The sequence below is a fragment of the Bidens hawaiensis genome, unplaced genomic scaffold (assembly GCF_021521415.1).
Source record: "Bidens hawaiensis isolate Kalapana, Puna unplaced genomic scaffold, B.hawaiensis_p1.1 tig00025397_1, whole genome shotgun sequence".
Taxonomy (NCBI): Eukaryota; Viridiplantae; Streptophyta; class Magnoliopsida; order Asterales; family Asteraceae; genus Bidens; species Bidens hawaiensis.
In genome coordinates, this window is record NW_027494061.1 from 26,129 (window position 1) to 51,512 (window position 25,384).

At 31.1% G+C, this 25,384-nt stretch overlaps 1 protein-coding gene across 1 annotated transcript in view; it reads right to left on the reverse strand.

Annotated features, from left to right (window-relative positions):
* Positions 1-1,642: 1,642 nt before the first annotated feature.
* The window catches only part of LOC143571559 (protein FAR-RED ELONGATED HYPOCOTYL 3-like), a 30,325-nt gene continuing 6,583 nt past the window's right edge, over positions 1,643-25,384 (reverse strand). Inside the window, exons 2-7 of the mRNA XM_077056952.1 lie at positions 3,943-4,373; positions 3,592-3,888; positions 3,360-3,506; positions 2,578-2,663; positions 2,376-2,469; positions 1,643-2,245 (exon numbers count right to left, since the gene is read on the reverse strand). Of these exons, the coding sequence (XP_076913067.1) occupies positions 1,643-2,245; positions 2,376-2,469; positions 2,578-2,663; positions 3,360-3,506; positions 3,592-3,888; positions 3,943-4,373 (1,658 nt within the window). The remainder of the gene's footprint in view (positions 2,246-2,375; positions 2,470-2,577; positions 2,664-3,359; positions 3,507-3,591; positions 3,889-3,942; positions 4,374-25,384) is intronic.

The following is a 25,384-nucleotide window of genomic DNA, read 5'->3' on the forward strand; positions in this document are numbered from 1 at the left end:
GGCAGCAGTTATTAGGTAACCAGAACACACTGCCTAAAATCCATTGATCACAAGATAGATTTAAGAAAATCTGTCTTCAATTCAATAGATCAGTTCAGAAGTTTAATCGCCTTACACAACTCTTTCAACTCATCTACTTCCTTTTTACCAGTGTCAATAAAAAACAAAGCACACAAATAGTTAATAGTACTACCAGGCATGTTTGCTAGAAACTTTGTTATTTCATCCCTCATATCCATGTTGACACCAGCGGTGATGATAAACTCATGTCGTAAAGCAGCCCGATTCTTTGTATCCTCAAGGATTTGAGCTTGAATCTGTTTCAACAACAGATCCTTAGCTGATGAAGAAAAAGATGAAGATAAGGAATCCATATCTTGTTGTACTGAGTTTCGTGTGGTGAAATGAAAGGTGTGGTTGTAATTAAATAGATAAAATAAAGATACATGAAGACAAAAAATAACTACAGTGACAATAAATTATTGAGAAAAAGTGAATCCTTTGTAATTTAATAATTTAAATATCTGACACCTATGAAACTATAAAGACAATTACACATTCCAATACATAACCACTGCATGTAATTAAAATATCTGACAAAAACGTTCTCATGCGTTCCATACCAAAGCATTAAAAAGATTGGGCTAAAAAATAACACTACTGAAGTGACAACTGCATGTAATTAAAACATTATCAGTAGATTTTAGTTTAATTATGAAATATATTAAATCTCCAACCAATTAAAACACAGAGAAAAAAGAAATTACAAATTTCATTAATACATTCAACTACTCACTTTGAAAAAATTGGCAATGCAATCATGCCTACTAAAATGTTATGATGCCTAGATATAATTTAACTCAGTTCAATAAATTAAGTAAAAATTGTAATAACTTCATTCACCAACCAAAAAATCAAAAAATTCTATAAAAAGAGAACAAACGCATCCTACAAACACACAACAAAAAATTTAAAAAAAGAAAATAGATTCTGGAAATGTTACTGTTAAAAGCATTTTCCGAGCAAGAATCAACATGGAGCTTAAAAAAGACTACAATCGGCTACGAGTAGTGAAGCAACAAAAATCGATGCTCTTCACAAAGAAGTTCTGAAGCAAACAGATAGCACATTCAAGACACAGGCAATAACCTACCTGGAAAAGCAAGCTTCATACTATGGTCAGCTTCAAGATATGCTAGAGAGAACAGCTCACAAGGTGACGGTGAATAAAAGAGTAAAGCGTGAAGGGGCCGAAGAGATCCTCGACAACAACTAGGGTTTCCTGTTGACTGCTGGTATGGTGGTGTGATGTGGTGATGGTGTGGTGTGCTGGTGTGGTGTGGTGATGATGTGGTGTGCTGGTGTGGTGTGGTGATGGTGTGGTAGAATAAAATAAGTTTGTGAATAGGTTCGATATAATCCTCTTTTGTAACCTCCTTTTTCAACCGGATTTAATATAAAATCTATTTAGTATCAGTTTATTTACATGTTCTTATACGTTCCATTATAAAAACTTGCACGTTCCATGAAATATAAAACATTTCTTATACGTTCCAGTATACAAACTTGCACGTTCCATGAAATATAAAACATAAAAAGTATAAAAACAGAAAAAAATATAAAACAACAATAACGCTATAAACTATTCTTCTTGAAGTTGAGGACAAGTTCGACTGTTATGACCCTGTTTATGACAAACTTTGCATTCCCTATATTTCTTCCCAGACCGACTTATAGCAATCTCTTTCTGAGATTTAATCCGTTTATGTGACCCGCAACCCTTATTCTTAATACCACTAGGCACACGGACAGTCACCTCTGATGGTTGATCATACCCTAGAATAGCAGCAAACCTATCCCTTTTTGATAAATGAGTTCTTTTGTATCTTGTCTCATCGGCTTGTTTGATCATAATGTTCATTTGATCCCTGACTTTAGTAAGTTCATCAACATCAGTTGCGTAGCTATTTATGAGATACTCACCAGCCAATGTTATTTCCCTTGCGATCTCTTTGACTTTTAAAATTTTGTCATTACCAAAAGTTGAAATTGGAGCAGTTCTAGGATTAACACCAGCATCTCTCTTCCAACGATCGACCATGTATTTCTTTGGAAATCTTGTAACTCTAAACAAATTTAAAATATAAAGGCTGTGACGACACAATAACCCATAATGTTCAAATCTTTTGCATCCGCAAGAAATTGTCGAATCAATTCCTTCCTCACCTTCCTTCTTTAACAAAACCTGACACACAAAAATATATTAAAATACTTTAAAACATTCTGTCAAAAAATCAAATGAACTTTAAAAAAATGTTTTAATACGTTCTAAAACGTTCAAGCAAAAAAAAATAGAATCTTTAACTAATTCATACCTCCAAACAGCCTGGAACATATGCATTAAAGTCAAATACTAAAAACTTCACAAAATCTTCTTCTTCAGTTGATTTCAAACATGCTACACCGCTCCTAATATGATACATTTCATATTGGAAATCATTAAAAATAGCCTTTGTATACATCAGTTCTGCTTCCTACTCAAAAGGGTTTTCACTATCCGGATATGGATGCGTGTACCTTGTATCATGATCATTTTTCCTACCATTGTGCCTTTGTATCTCCATACAATGATCAAAATGACTAAAGAACTCAACTAGTGATAACTGTGATTTAAAAACTTGACAAAAAAATGATTTTCACTTTCTGATCTCGATGTAGTTCTCATAAGACCAGACAACGGCTCATCCATGTAATAAGAAGGAATCCAATCATATCACATTTCAAACATGTCACACAACCATTTATTTGTTTCAAGATCATATTCTTTCATTATAAGTTCCTATTGCGTTTCGAAATCGGATTGAGAAATTGCATCCGTCCAAACAATGCCACATATTTTACGTTTAGAATCTTCATTGTTACAAAGGGTAGCACCAACCTGATGTAACAAAAAATAATATTTGGTAATAGATCAACATCAGTTAAAAAACACGTTCTTATACGTTAAAAAATACACACTTAAAACACACTGATGCATGCTAGTTTGTTATACACGTTCTAAAACGTTCTAACACTAATACAAATATGAACTAAATATACTAAAATAGTAATATGTTTATACGTCCTTAAACGTTCTAACACATTTAAAAAATATGCAGCTATCAAATAATGATGGATACTAATATGTTTAAACATTCTAATACGTTCTGAAACATATGCATAGTACATTGAATATATTAAAAACTTACCTTATCAGCAAGTTTTTTCATAATGTCCCACATACATAACCGATGTCTCGAGTTTGGTAAAACAAAGGAGATTGCTTGCTTCAATACTGGATCTTAATTAGTAACAACCACCTTTGGGGCAATACCGAAAGAATCAAGAAAAACTTTCAAAAGCCATGAATAAGATTCAATAGATTCAGATGATAATAACGCAGCACCAACTGTAACATTACAACAGTGATTATCATGGCAGTAAATGGTACAAAAACCATATTGTACCTGTAAAAAACAAAATTATTAGAAAACGATTAAGAAAATATATGTAAAAAAATAAAAAATTAAAAAACAAATGTATTAAATTAACATACTTGTTGGTCATAAATGTTGCATCAAATGATATAATATATCCAAAAGCCAAATAATTTTTCTTTGAAATTTCATCCGCCCAAAATAAATGATCTAATTCACCATTAGAATTAACAGTATACTCAAACGAATAACCATCACAACAGTTTTTCTTCCCACTTAATCTTTGTACAACCATTTCCGCATCATACTCCCCAATATAACAAGTTAAACTCTGTTTGAAATTCTTACAATCGTCTTTTGTAGCCCCAACTTCTTTAAATCCTCCACACTTTGTCCTCATAATATTAAACGCCTTAACAGGGCCCAAATTCAATGTTGACAACTCATATATAATATCTTGTTATACATGAGTCAACTTCCTATTTGATCGAACAAAATGCATATCTTTTGCATTCACCAGTTCATGATTATGTCCTTCGACAAAATCATTTATTTCAAACCTCAAACCGTCATCAAATTTTAGAAAAATTTGAGCTCGACAACCACACCGAATTGTTGGTCTCTTCCTTCTTTTATAATACGGTCTATTGGAACCATCTTTTTCAGCCATAGAATCATAACTGTTTGCAGGTTTATGACCTTCTTTGGAACATGTAAAATATTTAGACTTTAATAATCCGTCATTCATATACGAACCTCCTTTACGAACACAAAAACCAGCTTTCTTTGCATATTCACAATAGAAATCATATGTATGATCAACAGATTCAAAAATCATTCCTTTTACAGGTTTACAAGATGCATTAACTTGCGGTATAACAACATCTGATGAAGGATCTGATAAACAAAAAGCAATTTAAGTCAAAAAAATTCACCTAAAAAACAATTAATTACAGTTTAGAAAATACATACGAAAATAAATATAATTTAAAATATAATCAAACATCAAAAATAAATTAATACGTTCTAATACGTTATAATATGTTCTAACCGAATCACAAACCAATTATATGTTCTAATACGTTCTAAATAGAAAATCAACAATCCTATCCACGATTTGCTATTAAAACACATAATTTGAAGTCTAACCAAATCACAATTAGTTGACAAATTATAAAACACAATATCGATCATAAAATTCAACAGAAACAAAACCTAAAAATCAAAAAACTTAATTTATCCGTCAATTAAACCTACTGTATACAGCTAAATAAATAACAATTGATTAGAATTAAACCTACAATTACTTACTTTGATGATCGTAATACATGACGCTAAAAATCAACGAAGACCGTCAAAGCTAATCGAACAACAACTCGCCAGTTGTTAAGCAGTTTTTGGATACAAAGATCAAATTCAATAAAACAGGGTATATGCAAAAACTGTAACATCCCGAAAATTCTAGAATAATATTTAATGTTATATATGCGTCGGGTGAATTATCAGCGTTAGTGAGATATTGATAATAATATGATAATGAGGCTTAAGGGGTAGCGGGCTTGGTTAATAGAATTAAAGATGGACTAAAAAGGAAAAATGGGCCTTAGGTCCATGGGCTTAAGGGAGTATAAATACCCCTTAAACCCTAATCCTTTCCATTATTATCCAAATCTACACCATAGCCTACACCTTGATAAACACACACAAACACTATCCTAAAACCCGAGCCGAAATCCGAAGGTGAAAACCGGAGCTTGTTGGTGCTATATCGTCGTGAAGTACCAAGACAACATCAAGGCTTAACCGTGTTCGTTGTTCGACTCGTTTAAGGTACGTTTGGAAATCATTTATTTAGGTTCGGACTCATCTAGAAGTCATAGATCTGTGTTAGTATGGCAAAAACGAATCCAACAAAGCTAAACTTACTGAAATTGATTACAGTTTGATAGGTTGATCGTTAGAATGAAAAACCCGTATGTTTATACATAAATCGCACCATGAAAACTCAGATATTTGGATGATTGGACCCTTGGGGTTTGTAGGCGCTGCATAGACGATTCCAATGATACCAAAATCATGATATTTCGTTAAGAATTGAAGGTTTAATTGCAGATCTTAGATATGTTGACTGTTATTGTTCTTGACGATTTTGACTTTGACCCTTGAGTCAAAGTCTGGATAAGAACTTGATGATTCGTTATAATTAAGATAACGAATCAGGTAGTTCGTTACTCGCCCATTCGTTCTGTCAAGATAACGAATTAGCTACCCAGTTCGTTATGATTCAAATAACGAATCAGGCGATTCGTTACTCACCTTTCATCATAATTCAGATAACGAATTGAGTTGTGTCTGGGTAACGAATCAGATGAAGATAAGGTAACGAATCAGTTAGCGAATCAGACTCAGTTCGTTATAATTGAGATAACGAACTAGGCCATTCGTTATAGCGAATGAAGGAAGATTTGGTAGCGAATTAGACAGTGAATTGATAACGAATTAGCCAACGAATTAGGCTTAATTCGTTATAGCAAATGAGTTAGCGAATTAGAAAAATGATTCAAAATCTTAATGAAAAATGTGTTAACCCCAGCCAGGGGCTCTGCCCCTTGGACCCCGCTAGGGGCTGCCGCCCCTAGAACCCCGCTGCCAGGGGCGCTGCCCCCGGACCCCCGTTCGTTGTGGGCTATTGTTATACTAGAAACGTGATATGGGTAGTGATAGTTAATCGTTGCGTGTAATTGTTATACAGTTAGCCGTACACACCTCTCGGAAGGAGTAACCATCAGCAGTGAACGTAACCGAGTTCAGGTGAGTTTCTAGCCCCATTCCTTGTTATGTTTTCGGGGCTGTGTGCATACTCGATGTGATAGCTAATACACTTACCCTAAATTGGTAAGTGTATGCCATGTATGATTTATATGTTATCTATATATGTCTTGAATGAGAATGAAAGCTTGTCAGTACGTGAACGATCTTTGGATATTGCACGTACTGTCAAGTTAATAAAATAGATATGAAATTTATGTGTAATGTAAAGTTGAGGGCTTGCCGGTACGTGAACGATCTTCGGATATTGCACGTACTGTCATGTTATAAATATAGATTTGAATATTGTACGTAATGTAAAGATGAGGGCTTGCCGGTACGTGAACAATCTTCGGATATTGCACGTACTGTCATGTTATAAATATAGATTTGAATATTGTACGTAATGTAAAGATGAGGGCTTGTCGGTACGTGAACGATCTTCGGATATTGCACGTACTGCCATGTTATAAATATAGATTTGAATATTGTATGTAATGTAAAGATGATTGCTTGTCGGTGCGTGAACGATCTTCGGATATTGCATGTATTGCCAAGTTTAGTGATTGTCTCCTTATATGGATATTAAATAATAAGTTATGTACATAGTTCCTTCTACGGATAATATATATTGAGTGTTACTTCTATGGAAAGCACAGTGTTCCTTTAATGGAAAGCATAGTGTTCCTTTATGGAAAGCATAGAGTTCCTTCAATGGAAAGCATAGTGTTCCTTTAATGGAAAGTACAGTGTTCTTTTAATGGAAAGCATAGTGTTCCTTTAATGGAAAGCATAGGGTTCCTTCTATGGAAATATATAGGATGTTCCCTCTATGAAAGTATATAGAGCGTCCTTCTAGGGAGAATTTATACAGAGTGTCTTTCTATGGATAATATATATATAGCATGGGCAACAGCCATGGTTCTTTTAATAGATATTATGTGACGTTCCTCTTATGGATGTTTATACAGGGTTAAGATATGTATGTATGTAAGATATGTGTATGTATTGTATGTCTCCTGATTAACTAGAACTCACTCAGCGACGCTGACTTTTAGTATGCACGCAGGTGAATATGATTAAAGAGCTAACATGAGGTTGGCACATGGCACGGATTGAGCGGCTGGCATATGAAGATGAAAGAAATGGTGTTTTAAATATGATGTTTATTATCATGGTTTTAAAGAAAAGATTTAATGTTTTGTAATGAATTATTTAAGTTAACGTTTTCGGGAAAGTTTTAATAAACTCTGATTTGTAAAACTGTGTTTATGAGTAAATCCAACGTCCAAAGTAGGGCTACCGAGTACGGGGCCTTACTAATTCTCTTTCCATTTAATTAATTAATTTTATTTAATCTATGCTCTCTTTTCTATTCAATTAATTTATTAGTTCTCATATATTTTTTTTCTCTGTATGCAAATATATGAAAACAATTAAAAAATCTGAATATCAATATTAATTGCAAATCACCATGTAAAACATATATGCAAACATACGCGAATAATTTTACATTCATATATAGTTATTTACGTATATGCAATTATGCAAACAATTACATGTATGTAAATACTTAGTTAAACATATTTTAAAATAATAGTGTGAAAACATAATTCAAAACAACATTTACACATGTAAAAAAGGTGTTTAAGCGTGTGTAGATAACCATAAAATAGATGTTTACACCTGTGCAAATTAATTCAAACAATTCAAAAGTAAATTAGATGTAAGGCCCCATTACCGGTGCCCTACTTTCGACGTTGGATTTACTCATAAACACAGTTCATAATATCAGAGTTAATAAAAACATTCGTGGAACATTAAAACATTCAAACCATCATATTACAAAACCATACTTTGTTGTCTTAACGTGCATTCAAATTATTTAAAACATAAAACATTGTCTTTTAAATCATCATAACATAACACTTCATTGAGATGCCAGTGCCTTCAATTCCATGCCATGTGCTTCCCCTCAAGCAAGTTGCCTCATTCTACTCACCTGCATGCATACTAAAAGTCAGCTACGCTGAGTGAGTTCTAGTTAATCATGCAACAAACAATCTGTTCACATACTTGCACACGTGCCCGAAGGGGTGTACATTATTCATACTTACTTTTCATATATAACTATCCATCCTATTTAAAGAGCCTTCCACCCTATAACCTCACAGATATTATAAGGGTATAGTCCCTAACATCACAGATATTATAAGGGTATGGTCCCTAACATCACAGATATTATAAGGGTCTGGTCCCTACCATCACAGATATTATTAGGGTCTGGTCCCTACCATCACAGATATTATTAGGGTCTGGTCCCTTTGTTTCATGCTACTGTACCATACCTGCTCTTACATAATTTCCTTGACAATACGTGCAATCTCCGAAGAGCGTTCACGTACCATCAACATAACATACATACATTATGCATACATCGTATATTCATACATACATCATATCTTACATCATACGTAGCAATCATATCTTTAATTACCACCTAACGGTACATGCAATATCCGAAGATCGTTCACGCACCGTCAAGCAATCATCATACATAAATCATACAAGCATACACTTACCACTTATGGTAAGTGTATTAACTATCACATCGAGTATGCACACAGCCCCGAAAACATAACAAGAAAGTGGGGCTAGAAACTCACCTCAAGGCGGTTGCGTTCACGTTTACGGTTATTCCCTTCTTTAGCTGTGCGCGACTAACTGTATAATAATTATACGTATCAATAACTATCACTACACATATCATCTTTCTAGTTTAATTATTACCCTCAACGAACGGGGGTCCGAGTGCAGCGCCCCTGGCAGCGGGGTTCTAGGGGCGGCAGCCCCTAGCGGGGTCCAAGGGGCAGAGCCCCTGGCTGGGGTTAAGCTGCCAGGTCAGCTTGGAAAAATTTTATTTCTATTAACTGTCTTATCACATTTTCCATTAGCATTTTGAATCATTAATTAATTTGCCACTTAAAAGTCCAAGGGCTTCTTTGTAATTAAATCTTTCTTTTCTAAGTCCAGGGACCATTCTGTCATTCAGTTAAACTACTAATTCGTTACTGGTTCATAGCGAATTGGATTATCCTAGCGAACTGGTCATGGTAACGAAATGGACCCTCTAACGAACCAGTCCATATAGCGAACCAGTCCAGGTAGCGAACTGGACCTTCTGATTCGTTATCTCCTTTAACGAATGACTATAACGAATTGGGGCTAATTCTTTGTCTTTTAGCTATAGCGAATCAAGGGTGATTCGCTATCTTTTCCCTTAACGAACTGAAGCTAATTCGTTACATTCCCACAGACGAATCAGCTTAGCGAATTACTTCTAATTCGCTAGCTACCCTTAGCGAACTAGGGTTAGGTCAGGGAATGTTAGAACATTCCCTGACATTCCTGTTACCTCGTATTTACTTTTCCGGCGCCGTCTTTCCGGCGCTGTCACCGGAAAGCCGCCGGAAAATCGCGGATTCGTCGGAAAAACGTGTTTTAACTCGTTTTTCACCATTTTTCGTCTCGTTCGATCCAGATCTGAGCTAGGATGATCCCTAAGCTCGTCTTAGGTTCGGTTTATACCCGATTCCATCCGGATCTCGTGACTTAAACGGTTTAACGGTGTCGTCTCGTAGTTTCGCGATTATGTCTAACGAGTTTAGGTAAATAAAACATCATACTAGAATTACCTCGGGTCGGAATCGTTATCCTTCTTGGTTTTGGCTTAAAGAAAGGAAGAACTAGAGAGAGATCGTAAGTGTGTGTGTTTTGGTGGTGTATGAAATATGTGAGAATGAGGATTAAATGGAGATTAAGGGTTTATATATTTATGGATCATGGGCTTAAGCCCATGGTCTTTCCTTCTTTCCTTCATAACCCAAGTCCATAACCCATATCCATTTAACCAACATAAGCCCAACTCATATTCTATTTATCTAAACCGATAACGACCCACTATAAAATAGATGAAAATTATTTTATTATTATAATCAAAAGTAGGATGTTACATTAGATTTAATGTTTTGTATGATATTAAAAATCATTTCTGATAAATATTATTCGAATAGTATATTTGATGATAATATAATATGATTAACATATATGTTAATTCAAAACGCATAATTGCGTCATTATACCAGATGCATTAGCCATTCACAAATAAAGATTGTTTTTTCTTTGAGAAAATCATTTGATGTAATTTTTTGTTACGTTTCATTAGATGATTAAAAGAAAATAAGATAATGACGAGATTGTTTAGAATTTGGAATTATACCTCCTTTAAATGAGGAGTTAGTTTAGGAAGAGAATCTTACGGTTTCTATCTTATTTTTTGAACATGTCTAAACTGCCCTTTTTGTTTTATTAATTTATCTCTAAAGATTACTATAAATTACAATCATGCCATTATTGTTTTAAACCACTGATCAAATGATATAAGGGCTATTATGAGTTCTTAAGGTTCTCACAAAAATTAAGGGTTCCCAAATGATTATATCCCTATATATATATATATATATATATATATATATATATAATGATTCAAATAAGAATAATGAGTTTCCTAGGAATGGTAAGAACCAACAAATTTTGACATTTGGAATTACAAATGATGGTGAAAGAACAATTCTAGGAAACTATGTCGGTTATAATGGTGATATAGTAATTCTAGGAAACTGTGTCGGTTATTGGTGATTTTAAATCACAACCATTGATTGACATGATCCAATGGTTATGATTTATTCATAGTCTTCCTAGGAAACTACTTCTTTTTAGGATAACCCTCCCCCATATATATATATGATTAGGTTCATTTCAGAAGTGTTTTTAATGCGAGAAGTGCGAGAAATCATTATAACCAATCATATTTTTCTTTTAATTTTATCTTTAATTTATGTTGAAGGGTATAATTGTAATCTCCATAAATATGAGTATATGGTAACTATTAATTGCGGGAGGTTTCAAATAATATTTTATTTTACTTAAACATTTGCAAGAGATTAGTGTACGTATTCTTTAAACATTTGCAAGTAATTTCTTATTTTTTATTTTTCTTAAATATTTGATTATGGTAACTATTTTTATTTGTCTTTAATTACTGTATGTATTGTACGTATTCCTCATGTTAACATTAGTGTCCCACAATTCTTCAAATTAATGTTTTTTTTTTACAAACCGTTGTAAATGATAAACTATTTTTATATTACGAAAAAAGCACTAAATATCATACATGACAACATACTATGTTTTACTTACACATCTCATAGACATGAGTTTGCATGTTTTTTTACGTGTGTTCACCATAATACTTCAAATATATTTTTATAAAACAAAATTTTACATCACCCTAATTACTTAGTTTATCCAACTGTTTGTATTAATGTGTAGGTATGTTGCACGAATGTATGTACGTATGTAGGTACGCAAGTATGTGTAGGTGTGTAGGTAAGTACGTAAGTATGTAGGTATGCAGATATGTGTAAGAATGTAAGTATGTAGGTAGGTATGTACGAACGTATGTATGTATGTATGTACGTACGTACATTTGTATGTATGTGGTATGTGTAGGTACATACGTAAATATATATGTATGTACGTTGGTATGTACGTATGTAGGTATGTATGTGGTATGTGTATGTACGTACGTAAGTATTTATGTATGTATGTACGTTGGTATATACGTATGTATGTGTGTAGGTATAATAATCGAGATGAGGTTAAAAATTGATTTAAACTCCACCACCAAAACTATTACTTATAATGTAATGAATGGTTTAAAATTTCTTGAATAAAAGCTCCTAATTACAAGATAATTGTTGTTACGATTTAATTAATTAAGGCGTAAATGGTGGTAACGGATGGAGACATTGAAGTCTGATTTAATGATTTCAAAACACCAAATACATTTATACCCTTTTGAATTAAATATATATGTTGTAATAATGTGTAATTAATTACAAATATGTCATTTGGATTGTACACCAGTGATTAAACACCATCAATGGTTCAGATCTACTTCTCGCACTTCTCACTCTAAAATCATTTCTCGCATGATCCATCCCCTATATATATATATATATATATATAGAAACAAGATCAAATACATTTTATTCTTAACATGAAAATGGTGAGAACCAATTTGCTGTTATTATTAGGTTTATTTTTACAGGTGTTTGCTGTTATTTTTTGTTCATATTTGCTAATTTTCCATTATGAGACATTATAACTATTCGATGATTTATATTTTGTTGTTATTATTAGATGTTTTCTTTTGTTGGTATAAGTATATGTTGGTATTTGCTGTTATTATTTTGTTCTTGATTTTGATCTTTTATTGTAATTTTTAGGTTCTTTTCTTTGTTATTATAAATCATTGTTTATGTAGATTGGTATTGTAGTTGGTATTGTTTCTTACGTTCTCATTTTTTTATAAATTGATATTATTTCTTACGTTATGATGTTAAGATTAAAATGTACATGAACCTTCCAATATATATATATATATATATATATATATATATATGGGAGGGTTATACTAAAAAGATATAGTTTTCTAGGAAGACTAGGAATAAATCATAACCATTGGATCATGTTAATCAATGATTGAGATTTAATTTACTAAAAACCGACACAGTTTCCTAAAATTACTCTTTCATCATTATAACTGACATAGTTTTCTATAATTGTTCTTTCACCATCATTTGTAATGCCAAGTGTAAAAAATTTGTTGGTTCTTACTATTTCTAGGAAACTCCTTATTCTTATTTGAACTCTTTTCTCTCTCTCTCTCTCTTTATATATATATATACATGTATGTATAGGGTGGGGTGGGGTGGGGTTAAAATAAGAAGTGGAGTTTGTCTAAGAAGTGTAAGAAGTAATCTGGTGCGTTAGATATGTTGATCTGACGGTGGATATGGAAAGTGTGTTTTTTGTTCGGTGCGTTTTATTTTAGTTGTTGTGTTTTTTGTTCGGTGTGTTTTAATAGATATAGTGGTGAAAACACACTTTCTACACTTATTAAGATAAATCTACTTCTTATTTTAACCTTGCTCTAACATAAAAAAAAATTACAGTATTTTTTCACACCGAATCGACTTATTACACATGTGTAAATAACTTCTAAACTTGGGTAATTATCAAAAATCATTATTCTCTCTCCTGATTAATTTTTTAATCAGATTTATTCTCAGCCACATATTCCATACACATTTAATTAAATGTGTGGTCCATATTGAGTTGTTAAAGTTCTTACAACGTATCAAGTTTACAAAATATTCCTCCTATATATATATATATATATTCCTAGGAAATTCTTTATTTTTATTTAAACCCTAACTGTATGTATGTATGTATATATACATATATATATATATGATAGGGTTTAATGTAAAAAACAATAGTTTTGTAAGAAGAATAAGAATAGATTTACACCATTGGATCTAAGATCTAGTGGTTGTTGGTAGTTTCTAAAAGTTGTATAGTTTCTATTTACATGTTAGTGTCCTATTTGGGTGATGTACTTTATTTTAAAGTCTCTCACATTTCTCACAAAACAATTGTTTTTTATTTGAACCCTTTTCTATATATATATATATATATATATATATATATATATATATATAAAGAGATAGAGAGAGAGAGAGAGAATGGTTCAAATAAAAATAAGGAGTTTCCTAAAAATGTAAGAATTAATAGATTTTTGACATGTGATGTTACAAGCTATGGTGAAAGAACAAATATAGAAAACTATGTCGGCTATAATGGTGAAATGTAATTATAGAAAACTATGTCGGTTTTTGGTAATTTTAAATATCAACAATTGATTAACATGATCCAATAACTATGATTTATTCATAGGAAAACTACTTGTTTTTAGGATAACCCTCACACACACACACACACACACATATATATAGGTAAAGGATCAAATACGCTAATAACTTATTGTACATTACGTATGTGACAGTTTTAAACGTCGATTTCAAAAGACATGTAGTGGCAAACTTGTAAATAATTTCAATTCGTTTCCATCCTAATTAAACGCTAATCGATTCAACCATCGTCATCGACGCTATTTACAAACACCAGTTCAATAGGATTGAACTGAAATAAGCCGTTCGCAGAAACCCATTTACGGAACTTTTAATACGTTCTATATTTGTTCATATAATTGAATCGATTATCAAATTAACTGTCGATTGATGATTTTTTTTATGAATAAGAGATTATATAAAGTGATTAAACGTTTCATTCATGTTTGTTTGCTTAAACGTTCTACGATATGGTAGAACGTATTTACATAACGTATGAACATAACGTATAGACAATCTGATGATATCAAGTAGAACGTATTAACAGAACGTATAAACAATCTGATTATAAACTTGGGATTATGAATTGTAAATTAGGCTTGACATGACTGAAGATGGGTTAGTATAAACAAAACGTATAAACAAGTAAAACGTATCAAAGGAACGAGTAAACAAGTAGAACGTATAAACAATATGATGATATCAAGTGAACGTATTAACAGAACGTATAAACAACATAATTATATCCTAATAAGATAAGAGTTAAGCAATTGAACGTTTAGAAGTTCTATATTAGTAGAAAGTATTAGTTGTTCTAATTTTGAAAGTATTAGTTGAACGTATTAGTTGAACATTTAAACTTTTTGTTCATTTTGGTTATAACGTATTAGTTGAATGTTAAAACTTTTTTTTTCATTTTGGTGGTCATTTTGGTCAGAACGTTTAACTTTGAGCAGAACGTTTAAACATGAACACTAATCATAGTTCAATTAAGTGTGTTAATCTGTATTTTCATAATATGATTCTTAATCCTCTTACACATCAATTCGATTGATTAAATCATCAATTTTTGAACAATTTGAATATTTTTAATGTTCAGTGACGTTCTATTTCAATTTTGGTTTTTGACTTTTGAGATTTCATACTGTAAGTTGTGATTAGAGTTTATAAATTGGATGAGGTAGATTAAGGAGTTCAGAATTTGGATCGGAATCGATTTTATATCGATGAATTTAATCGCGAACTACTGCTTGGGTTATTTACGAAACTGCCACCACGTGAAATTAACATCGACGTTCAAAAAGATCGTGTACCTAATGTACGATAACTGATTATTGTACGTTAACCTCCCCCTATATATATAGGTTAAAATAAAAAATAATTGTTTTGTGAGGAGTGTGAGAAGACTTTAAAATAAAGTACACCACCTAAATAGGACACTATAACATGTAAATAGAAAACTATACAACTTTTAGAAACTACCAATCTCAACCACTAGATCCTAGATCCAATCCAAGGGTGGACTTCTATTCTTATGCTTCTCACAAGACAATTGTTTTTTATATTAACCCTACTATATATATATATATATATATAAGGGTTCAAATAAAAAACAATTGTTTTATGACAATATATATATATATATGGTTTAGGTTAACGTAAAAAACAATAGTTTTGTGAGAAACATAAGAATAGATGTATACCATTGGATCTAGGATCTAGTGGTTGATGTTGGTAGTTTTCTAAAAGTTGTATAGTTTCCTACTTCTATGTTATAGTGTCCTATTTAGATGGTGTACTTTATTTTAAAGCCTTCTCACGCTTCTCACAAAAGTATTGTTTTTTTATTTGAACCCTTATATATATATATATATATATATATATATATATATATATATATATATATATATATATATATCACACATCACATATAATAATATTTTCCAAACCATCAACGACGACATGCGGTTGTCTCCCCCTTCCACATTTCGCCTCTTTTGTAGCCTGGGGGCGGTGTTCCACCTCTTATTGCCATTGTCGCCCTCATCTTCTCGCCCACTACACTTACCCTAAGTGCTTGGTTAGAGCCTTTTGATATATAAATTTTCATTGGTTGGTAATGCATTTTGCATTTATTGGCTGCATTAGAATATTTTCATAAAAATTGATAAATGCATTTTATTAAATATTATCTATACATACTATTAAAGCAAGATTCATTTTCCACTTGTCAAGCTTCTAGGGCCTCCACATCAATGCCACCTCAAGGCCATGTCACCCATTACCTTTCTTAATCAAGCCAACTCATCCACTAACTTATATTTAAACCATAACATTTCTTAGTTTTTTACCCTTATCAGCTTTTTATCTCTTTCACCTATTAATAAATTCCGGCGAATATCATTCAAGATTTTTATCAATTTTCCGGTAAGTTTGTATTTTATAATAAACTTCGGGTTGTTTATCTATTTATTTCCGACAACCTTATTATTTTTTCCGGCTATTGTTTCTTCTAACCTTTTTATGTTTATTCTCATTCTTAACTGAATTTATTAAAATCGGTTTAGGTTGTAAACATAAACGGGCATCAAGGTTGTAAGGCCCCGTTACCAGTGCCTCACATTTGGACGTTGGATTTACTCATAAACACAGTTCTATAAATCAGAGTTTATTAAAACTTCACAGAATATATAAACTTTCATAAAACATTACATAACTTATCTTAAACAACATCTTTGTCTTTCAAAAACCTCGTAATTAAACATAAACTAATAAACGTCTCGAGTCTTCCGATGCCAGCCTCTTATTCAATGCCACATGTTCCCCTCAAGCGAGCTGCCTCATCCTACTCACCTGCGTGCATACTAAAATTCAGCTACGCTGAGTGAGTTCTAGTTAATCACGTAACATACAATTCATTCTCATACATTCTTCCCGTATCCGAAGACACGTATTACTACCTTAACCTTGTATAAATATCCATAGGAGGATCGTCACGTAATATCTATTAAAAGAACCATTAGTATTACCCATACTATATATATAATTTCCATAGGAGGAACACTCTGTATACCTTCCATAAAAGGAACACCCTATATACTTTCCATAGAAGGAACACTATACTATCCATAGAAGGAACACTACACTATCCATAGAAGGAACACTATGCTTTCCATAGAAGGAACATCCTATATACTTTCCATAGAATGAACACTTTACTATCCATAGAAGGAACATTATACTTTCCATAGAAGGAACTCTATATATTATCCAAAGAAGGAACACTGTTTGTAAGTTATTATTTAATATCCATGCAAGGAGCTAATCACTTCCCTTAGCAATACGTGCAATATCTGAAGATCGTTCACGTACCGACAAGCTTTCATTCATAACGTTCATACATCATCCTTACATTACATACAATATTCATATATTTATCTATATCCTGACAGTACGTGCAATATCCAAAGATTGTTCACGCACCGTCAAGCTTTCATTCATATCTATCATATCTATCCTACATGGCATACACTTACCATTTAAGGTAAGTGTATTAACTAACACATCGAGTATACACACAGCCCCGAAAACATAACAAGGAAAAGGGCTAGAAACTCACCTGGATCCTGTTCCTTTCTCCGTTTATTGTAATTCCCTTCTTTAGCTGAGCTCTGCTAACTGTATACGAGTTACACGTAACAATACTCATCCTATTCGTATTTTAACCGAAAATGACTAAGTTTGGTCTCATCGACTGGCCTTGTATTAGATTGCATTTAACTTAGATTATTTTATTTTTTAACTTTTATGGTATTAGTCTTTTATTTATTTAATATTTAAATTTCTATTTCAGTCTTTTCTTTATCGAGTTCCCATCATGTGATTATAAGTTTATTCATATTTAGACGTATGTGTGTATGTATAGGACACACGGGTTATCCCATTCTTGTGGACCTCCAAGTGTAATCTTAGGTGTGGGTTTAAGCGAGTATTTCTTATACATATACGTATTCTCGGGTTCTCAACGATATAGATTACAAAGTAATCAAATCACTTCGTTAAGTAATCGAACTATTAGAGATCGAGTGTAGGGAGTGTTATAGGATTTGGGTTTGTAATTGGGCTTGGGGCTAATGTTTGGGCTGAGTATTAATAAAAGCCCAACCCCTCCTTGTCATAACCAAACCATCTGCTCACCCTTCCTTCTTCATTTTTCTTCTTTTCTTTCTTTTCTTTTAGCCGCTTCAAGAAATCGAGTCCCTGTTTGTGTGCGAGTCATGTATGTGTATATGTAAACGAGTCACGAAAACAGATCCAAGGTATAATCGGTTTCTATTGTAATCGATCTTGCTTGTAAGCGATATAAGGAGATCAGGCTCACGGTAATCGATTTGGCACCGGTTCTATGGTGTAATCGGCTAATGTATGCGATCTGGATTGAAATCGAATTAGTGTCAGATCGATTAGGCAGTGACGTCAGCACCACCATTGTAATCGAGTTCTGCAAGTAATCGGGACTTAATTGTAATCGACCCCCAATTGTAATCGACTCCAGATGTAATCGAATTTGGGTGTAATCGAGGTGAGGGTTTGTATGTATATTGTATGGAATCTGTATATGTATATCTATTTATATGCGATTACTATTGTAAACGAATCACTATTTGTAAGCGATTTGGGGTTTTGTAATCGGCTGGTCATGTATGCGAGTCAGATTGTGTTCGAGTTTAAGGTTGTAAGCGAATCATCAATGTAATCGAGTTATTGTAATCGAACGGTCCACTGTTTGTGGTTATATTTGTGTAATTGATGAGCTGCAACTTTATATGTGAATAGGGACCACGAGGTGGTCATCAGGTCCATTATCATTTTGTGTTTTAACATGTAAGCCTATATCACTACATTTCCCAGCCCCGTAAGCGTTCCCACGAGCACCTTCGGCTAAGGCTCGGCCCGAGAAAGCATAAAGTTTAAACCTTTAAGCTTTAAACGTTCGAAACTAGATCTAGGGTTTCCTTTAACGAGCCGTTCACCTTTCGGGTTCGTTTCATTCATTTTAAACGTCAAGTTTTCAACTTTAATGTTCGTTTATACTCGATCTACTCTCGTTTTAAGTTTCAAGGCCAAACGCTCATTAAAACATAAACTTTAAGTTCAAGAACGCACCTTTATATGTTTGTTTGGTCTCAGTGAGCTTGTTGATGAACCTTAAATCTTAGATCTATCTTGTATAAGGAAGATCTATTAATAATCACGTACGATCTCGCTTCTCCTTCCTTTCTTTCTTTAGGCCGTTTATAGTAAGGTGTATGTGTGAGTAGAGATTATGGGGGAAGATGGAAATGAAAGTTAGGGTTTTAGGATGGTTTAAGGAGATATTTATACTCCTCAAAGCCCATGGACCTAAAGCCCATCCCACCATCTTGATCCATTTTCCATAATTCTTTCTATATTTAATATTAATTAACTATTAACACTCGTTTATAATTTCATGGACTTTCTTTTATCTATTATTTTATTAATTTATTATTTCTCTATTTATCTGAGCAACTATTATGCCATAAATAAATTATATATTTAAATATTATTCTTTGAGACTTCGGGATGTTACAAAGGTGATATTTGGACGTTTTACGTTTTTCTGGTAAGACTCAATGTTAAATATTTTTCGGCTATGTTTTATACCTATAACAATGGTTGCTTTACATTACTTCAGGTTATTTAGCCGTTTAATTTGCTGAAGATTTCATTTTAGTTTGTTAATCAAAATCTTATATTCCATTGTTACGTTTTTCCGGTAAGTATTTCCGGTAAGTTTTTTCGGTAATATTTTCCGTATATCAATATTAGTATTCATTTTTATTATTTTAGTTAACATTTTCCGATAGCATTTTCCGGTGAGTGTCACGGCTTATACAATCTTTTTTCCGGTAACATCTTTAAATTTCGTTTTTCCGTTAACATCTTAAAATTTTCCTGTTATTAGTTATAATTAAAATAATCCATAATATCAATATTAATATTCTTTTTTATTATTTCAGGTAATTACCGACTCATATAATCTAATTTCACGGAATGATTATGAGTTTATAATATGTATAGATTTTAATTTAATGTTGATGTATATTTTACTTTGTTAATTTGTTAATATTCATGTATATTCATCTTCTTATGTTTATAAAAAATAAAATACGATTGTATATCGGAGATGCGAGATAAGTTTGATCTGTATTTTTTTTCCGGCGTGTTTTAATCTATTCAATATGAATTATCTCATTAATACCATTTATTTTGTTTGACTTTCCTTATTGTTTTAAATAACTTCATTAACATAAATATTGTAATTTAATTATCCCATTAAAACATTTTATATTCTTTGACTTTCCTTAATTTATAAACAAACCGATTTTAAAGTTAATTTGAATTATTTGAAATTAGTTATTTTATAGTCAACGTGAATATTAATTAATTATTTTTATAATAACAATAAATTAATTAAAATGTTATATTGTTAGTTCAAATATTTTACAATAATTGCAAATCATTTCTGTTTATATTATCTTTACATAAATAAGTAAATAATTTATAGTATATAATCGTATGATATTAATTTATAGTTAACGTGAATATTAATTAAATATTTTTATAATAACAATAAATTTTTTGGTATATAATCATACTTCGTAGTACAAATTACAAGTTACAAATTTTTTGTTACAAATGTTATACTGTTACTTCAAATATTAAACTTAAAACGTTATTAGTAAAGTAAATAAGTAATTTATACGAGTCTTTTAAAAATAAGTAAATATGTAAATAATTGCACTAATTATGGTAAGTTGTTTGAAAATATTAAATTTAATTCAAAAAATAAGTAACCATATATTTTTGGTATATGTTGACTAAAATAATTTAAAAACTATTATTCTTATATTTATTTTTGGTATAAGTTAATTTGAAATTTTTTTCATAAATTTAGATAATAATAATATATAAAAAATTACTTAAAAACGTATATTAAAAACCATATTGATTTTATTATGTCAACTAATTACATAATAATAGTTATTTTTTACTAAAAACCGACATGGTTTCTATTTTTATTATAATATGTTTTATTTAAAAATTTATTTATCAATTCTATTTAAATTATATTTTTGACTAAAAACCGACATGATTTCCCAAAGAAACGATTTATTTACAATTATTTTTAACAAATTTCCATATTATAATTTACAATAATTGCAAATCATTTCTATTTATATTATCTTTAGATAAATAAGTAAATAATTTATAGTATATAATCGTATGATATTAATTTATAGTTAACGTGATTATTAATTAAATATTTTTATAATAACAATAAATTTTTTGGTATATAATCATACTTCGTGGTACAAATTACAAGTTACAAATTTTTTGGTACAATTGTTATACCGTTACTTCAAATATTAAACTTAAAACGTTATTAGTAAAGTAAATAAGTAAATTTATATAAGTCGTTTGAAAATAAGTAAATATGTAAATAATTGGACTAATTATGGTAAGTTATTTGAAAATATTAAATTTAGTTAGAAAAATAAGTAACCATATATTTTTGGTATATGTTGACTAAAATAATTTAAAAACTATTATTCTTATATTTATTTTTGGTATAAGTTAATTTGAAAATTTTTATCATAAATTTAGATAATAATAATAATAATATATCAAAAATTACTTGAAAACGTATATTAAAAACCATATTGATTTTATTATGTCAACTTAAATTTACATAATAATAGTTATGTTTGACTAAAAACCGACATGATTTCTATTATTATTATTATTATAATATGTTTTATTTACAAATTTATTTATCAATTCTATTTAAATTATATTTTTCAGTAATAAAAATTATTTATTTAAACCATTTTGAAATACGAATTTTTTACCACTTATATTAAATTTACAAAAATAGGTTATACAGTTGGACTTTGACCATAACTTCAAAAACCGAATTTTAATAGGTTAACAACTTGAATTTTTTTATTAATATGACTTGACTCTAATTTTGGTAAATGTGTACGTTATTATAATTTTAATAGTAATTAATAATAATAATATTAATTTAATTTCAAATGATGCACTTACCGTTTAATTAATATTCATGATGTAATACCTTATAATTCATTTATAATAATCCGTTCTTATAAATATAACATTTACAATTCATTTAAATTCAAAACATATATATATATATATATATATATATATATATATATACACTTTTGAATTAAACCTAGTGAGTGACCCGTGTAATACATGAGCGTGTAATATATATATATATATATATATATATATATATATATATATATATATATATATATATATATATATATATATATATATATATACACGCTCATGTATTACACGGGTCACTCACTAGGTTTAATTCAAAAGTGGATTTTTTTAAGATGAAAATTTACTAACTATATATGTATATATATATTTTTTTACAGTCTGACATTTGTTAGAATTAATTCAAATTTGCAGCAACCAAGCAAGTCTAAAAGACTTACAATACAGAGTTGATCATTCATTTTAAATTTCATATATAGTCATCAACCATTTCAAATTACATTATCTCTAAATGGGTAAAAAAAATATAGTTACAAAGGAAACGGGTTAAATGAGTACATATTGAAATAAACATAAAACTAAAGAGCACACTCTATTAAAACAATATAAGATATTATTATTATATGTATTCAATGATTATTCAACACAATTTATCTACAAAATAGTTATAAAGAATTGAATGAGAAAGCGTTTTCATATTTCATGAATGATATATATTAGGAATCAACTATATGTCAACCACACTTGAATGAAACTTAATATATTATTGAATATTGATTAAGACTTTATTTTAAAGATCAATTAATTATTGTATTATGAAAAACTAAATTTAGATTTTTGATTGTCATAACAATTTGTTTTGTAACATAATATTATAATAAAAAGAAATGTCTTAAATATTATTTATCTTTTAACACATTTTAACATATGTGTAATAAATGTCTTACAGAGAGTTCATCTTTTAAATCAACATTGAGATAGTAGTTTTGTTGAATCAACATTGTAAAATTGTTTTATTGATTTGGAGACTAATTTCCTTTGTTTGCTTATTATTGTACTAATGATATAAGTTATAAAACAATTTAACTTTTACTATCTTTGTTATTCTTTATATGTTTTTATATATGATTCAATAAGTTATAATATTTTATAATTCATGTAAAATTATCATTTGTTTACAAGTACAACATTTGTATAATTAAATTTATACGATATTACATATATATTATGATTTTAAATAAGTTCCACCATATGTAACACGGGTACTAATCTAGTACTATATATAATAGGAAACCTAAAAGCTACTAAGGACTTTTTAGGAATTTTACTTCGAAAAAAAGTGAGCCCACATCTACGTTTCTTCTCCATACCTAGGCCTAGCTTTAACTTTTGAATTTATCCATCTGAAAGAAATTGATAGGTAGAGACTAGAGAGCAAGAGGAAGAGAGAGAGAGAGAGAGAGAGAGAGAGAGAGCGACAAACCCCGTAGATTATCTTAGGCGGTGTCTCATCGGATACAGGTGGTTTGAAACTCATTCCCCTTTGAATCTTTTGTTAAGTAACCGATGTAAATAACGGTCGGATCAGTCTTCTCTTCATGGTTCCGACGACCATTTCAGATTCCCATGAGCTTCTCATTTTCCGTTGAGATCTAAATAACGTGAAAAATTACCACCAAGTGAAGACGGCTATATAGAAATGGGAAATTATGATTTATAAGAATCCAATTTAGAAACAATTGGGACAAAATACTGTAACATTTAGTGGATTTTAACATATAATTCTTTTGGGATGTGCTTTTTAAGGACTTAAGTGATGGGAAATGTGCTAACGCCTTTACGATGTGCTTTTGTATCCGATTTTTGGTATTAGGGTTTGCTTGCAAACCAACCCGCGCAACACGTTTGTTGTGTCGAAATGATAATCATTACAATGTGTTCGTACATCCGCGTTTTGATATTACAGTCTACCGCCAAGATCCTTAGCGCAACGCGCGTGAAGAACATCACGAGTTAGAGTGGGACCGGAGTCGCGTTAGACTGGGACCGCGCTCACATCGTCTAGCTTGTCTTGACCGAGACCCAAGTTTCACCTTTGAGTCATGTCTTCCTTCATTTGTTGAACCCTGTCTTGATCACATGAAGCTATCCGTACCTTCTTAGCTGCAAGATTGAATAAACGTGTGGTGCCCGGTAGTGGCTGAGGATTTCTGTTGAACAGAGGTCCCTTAAAACAGATTTTGAGCTACCTCCGGGAGGTTGTTCCTCACGTTGACACTTGTCGTAGTACCCGATCCAACCACCAAAATACTAAGGCAGCTCTCAATGTTCTACCAGTATGGGACAATCCCATTTCTTTTTTTACCAATGTTCAAGTTATCAACTACACACTTTATAGTATCGATATCGCATTCATCTCTACTCTTTGGACATACTAATAATTTATTTATTAGTAACAAATACTAATAAATATTACTTGTCCATAAATTTCCAACAATCCCCCACATGAATGGAGATCGATCCGTACACTCACGTGTCAAATAGATTTACAACGGTTGAGCGTTGCAGGATAGGTAGTGTTAGCCTTGAACCTTCCTTTGTGAAACATATTTAGTCTCCTAGCGGTTGGTAGACACATGACATGTGTGAATATATATATATATATATATATATATATATATATATAAATTTAAGTAAAAGTTCCACACAAATCGAGTTTTAAAATAGGTTTTCACTTACAACTAAACCACACACGAAAGTCAAGTGTACCTATCGTTTGTAATAAAGTGTCGGTAAGAATCGAGTATCAATCCATGAAACCGGAAACTTTCTAGTTAGAGTAAATCTAATGAAAAAACATGTATGACCAATAGGATAATAATAAACACTGAACCTTTTTAGTGATAAAATGGCATATGGTGAGAATTGTTTCTGGACTTACTTTGGTGATTGAAAGATACGCAACAAGAAAAGGAAAATGTGGTGCACATGTATTTATACCATTCAACATGAAAAATATAAAAGGAAAACCTTGGGTTATGTTTTAGAAAACAGGTATCCTTTGGAACTAGGGGGGAGGGGTGGTGGATGTGGTGTGATCACTCATCACACACCCCACCCAATTATATTGTGCCACATCACCAACCCAAATTCCATCACATG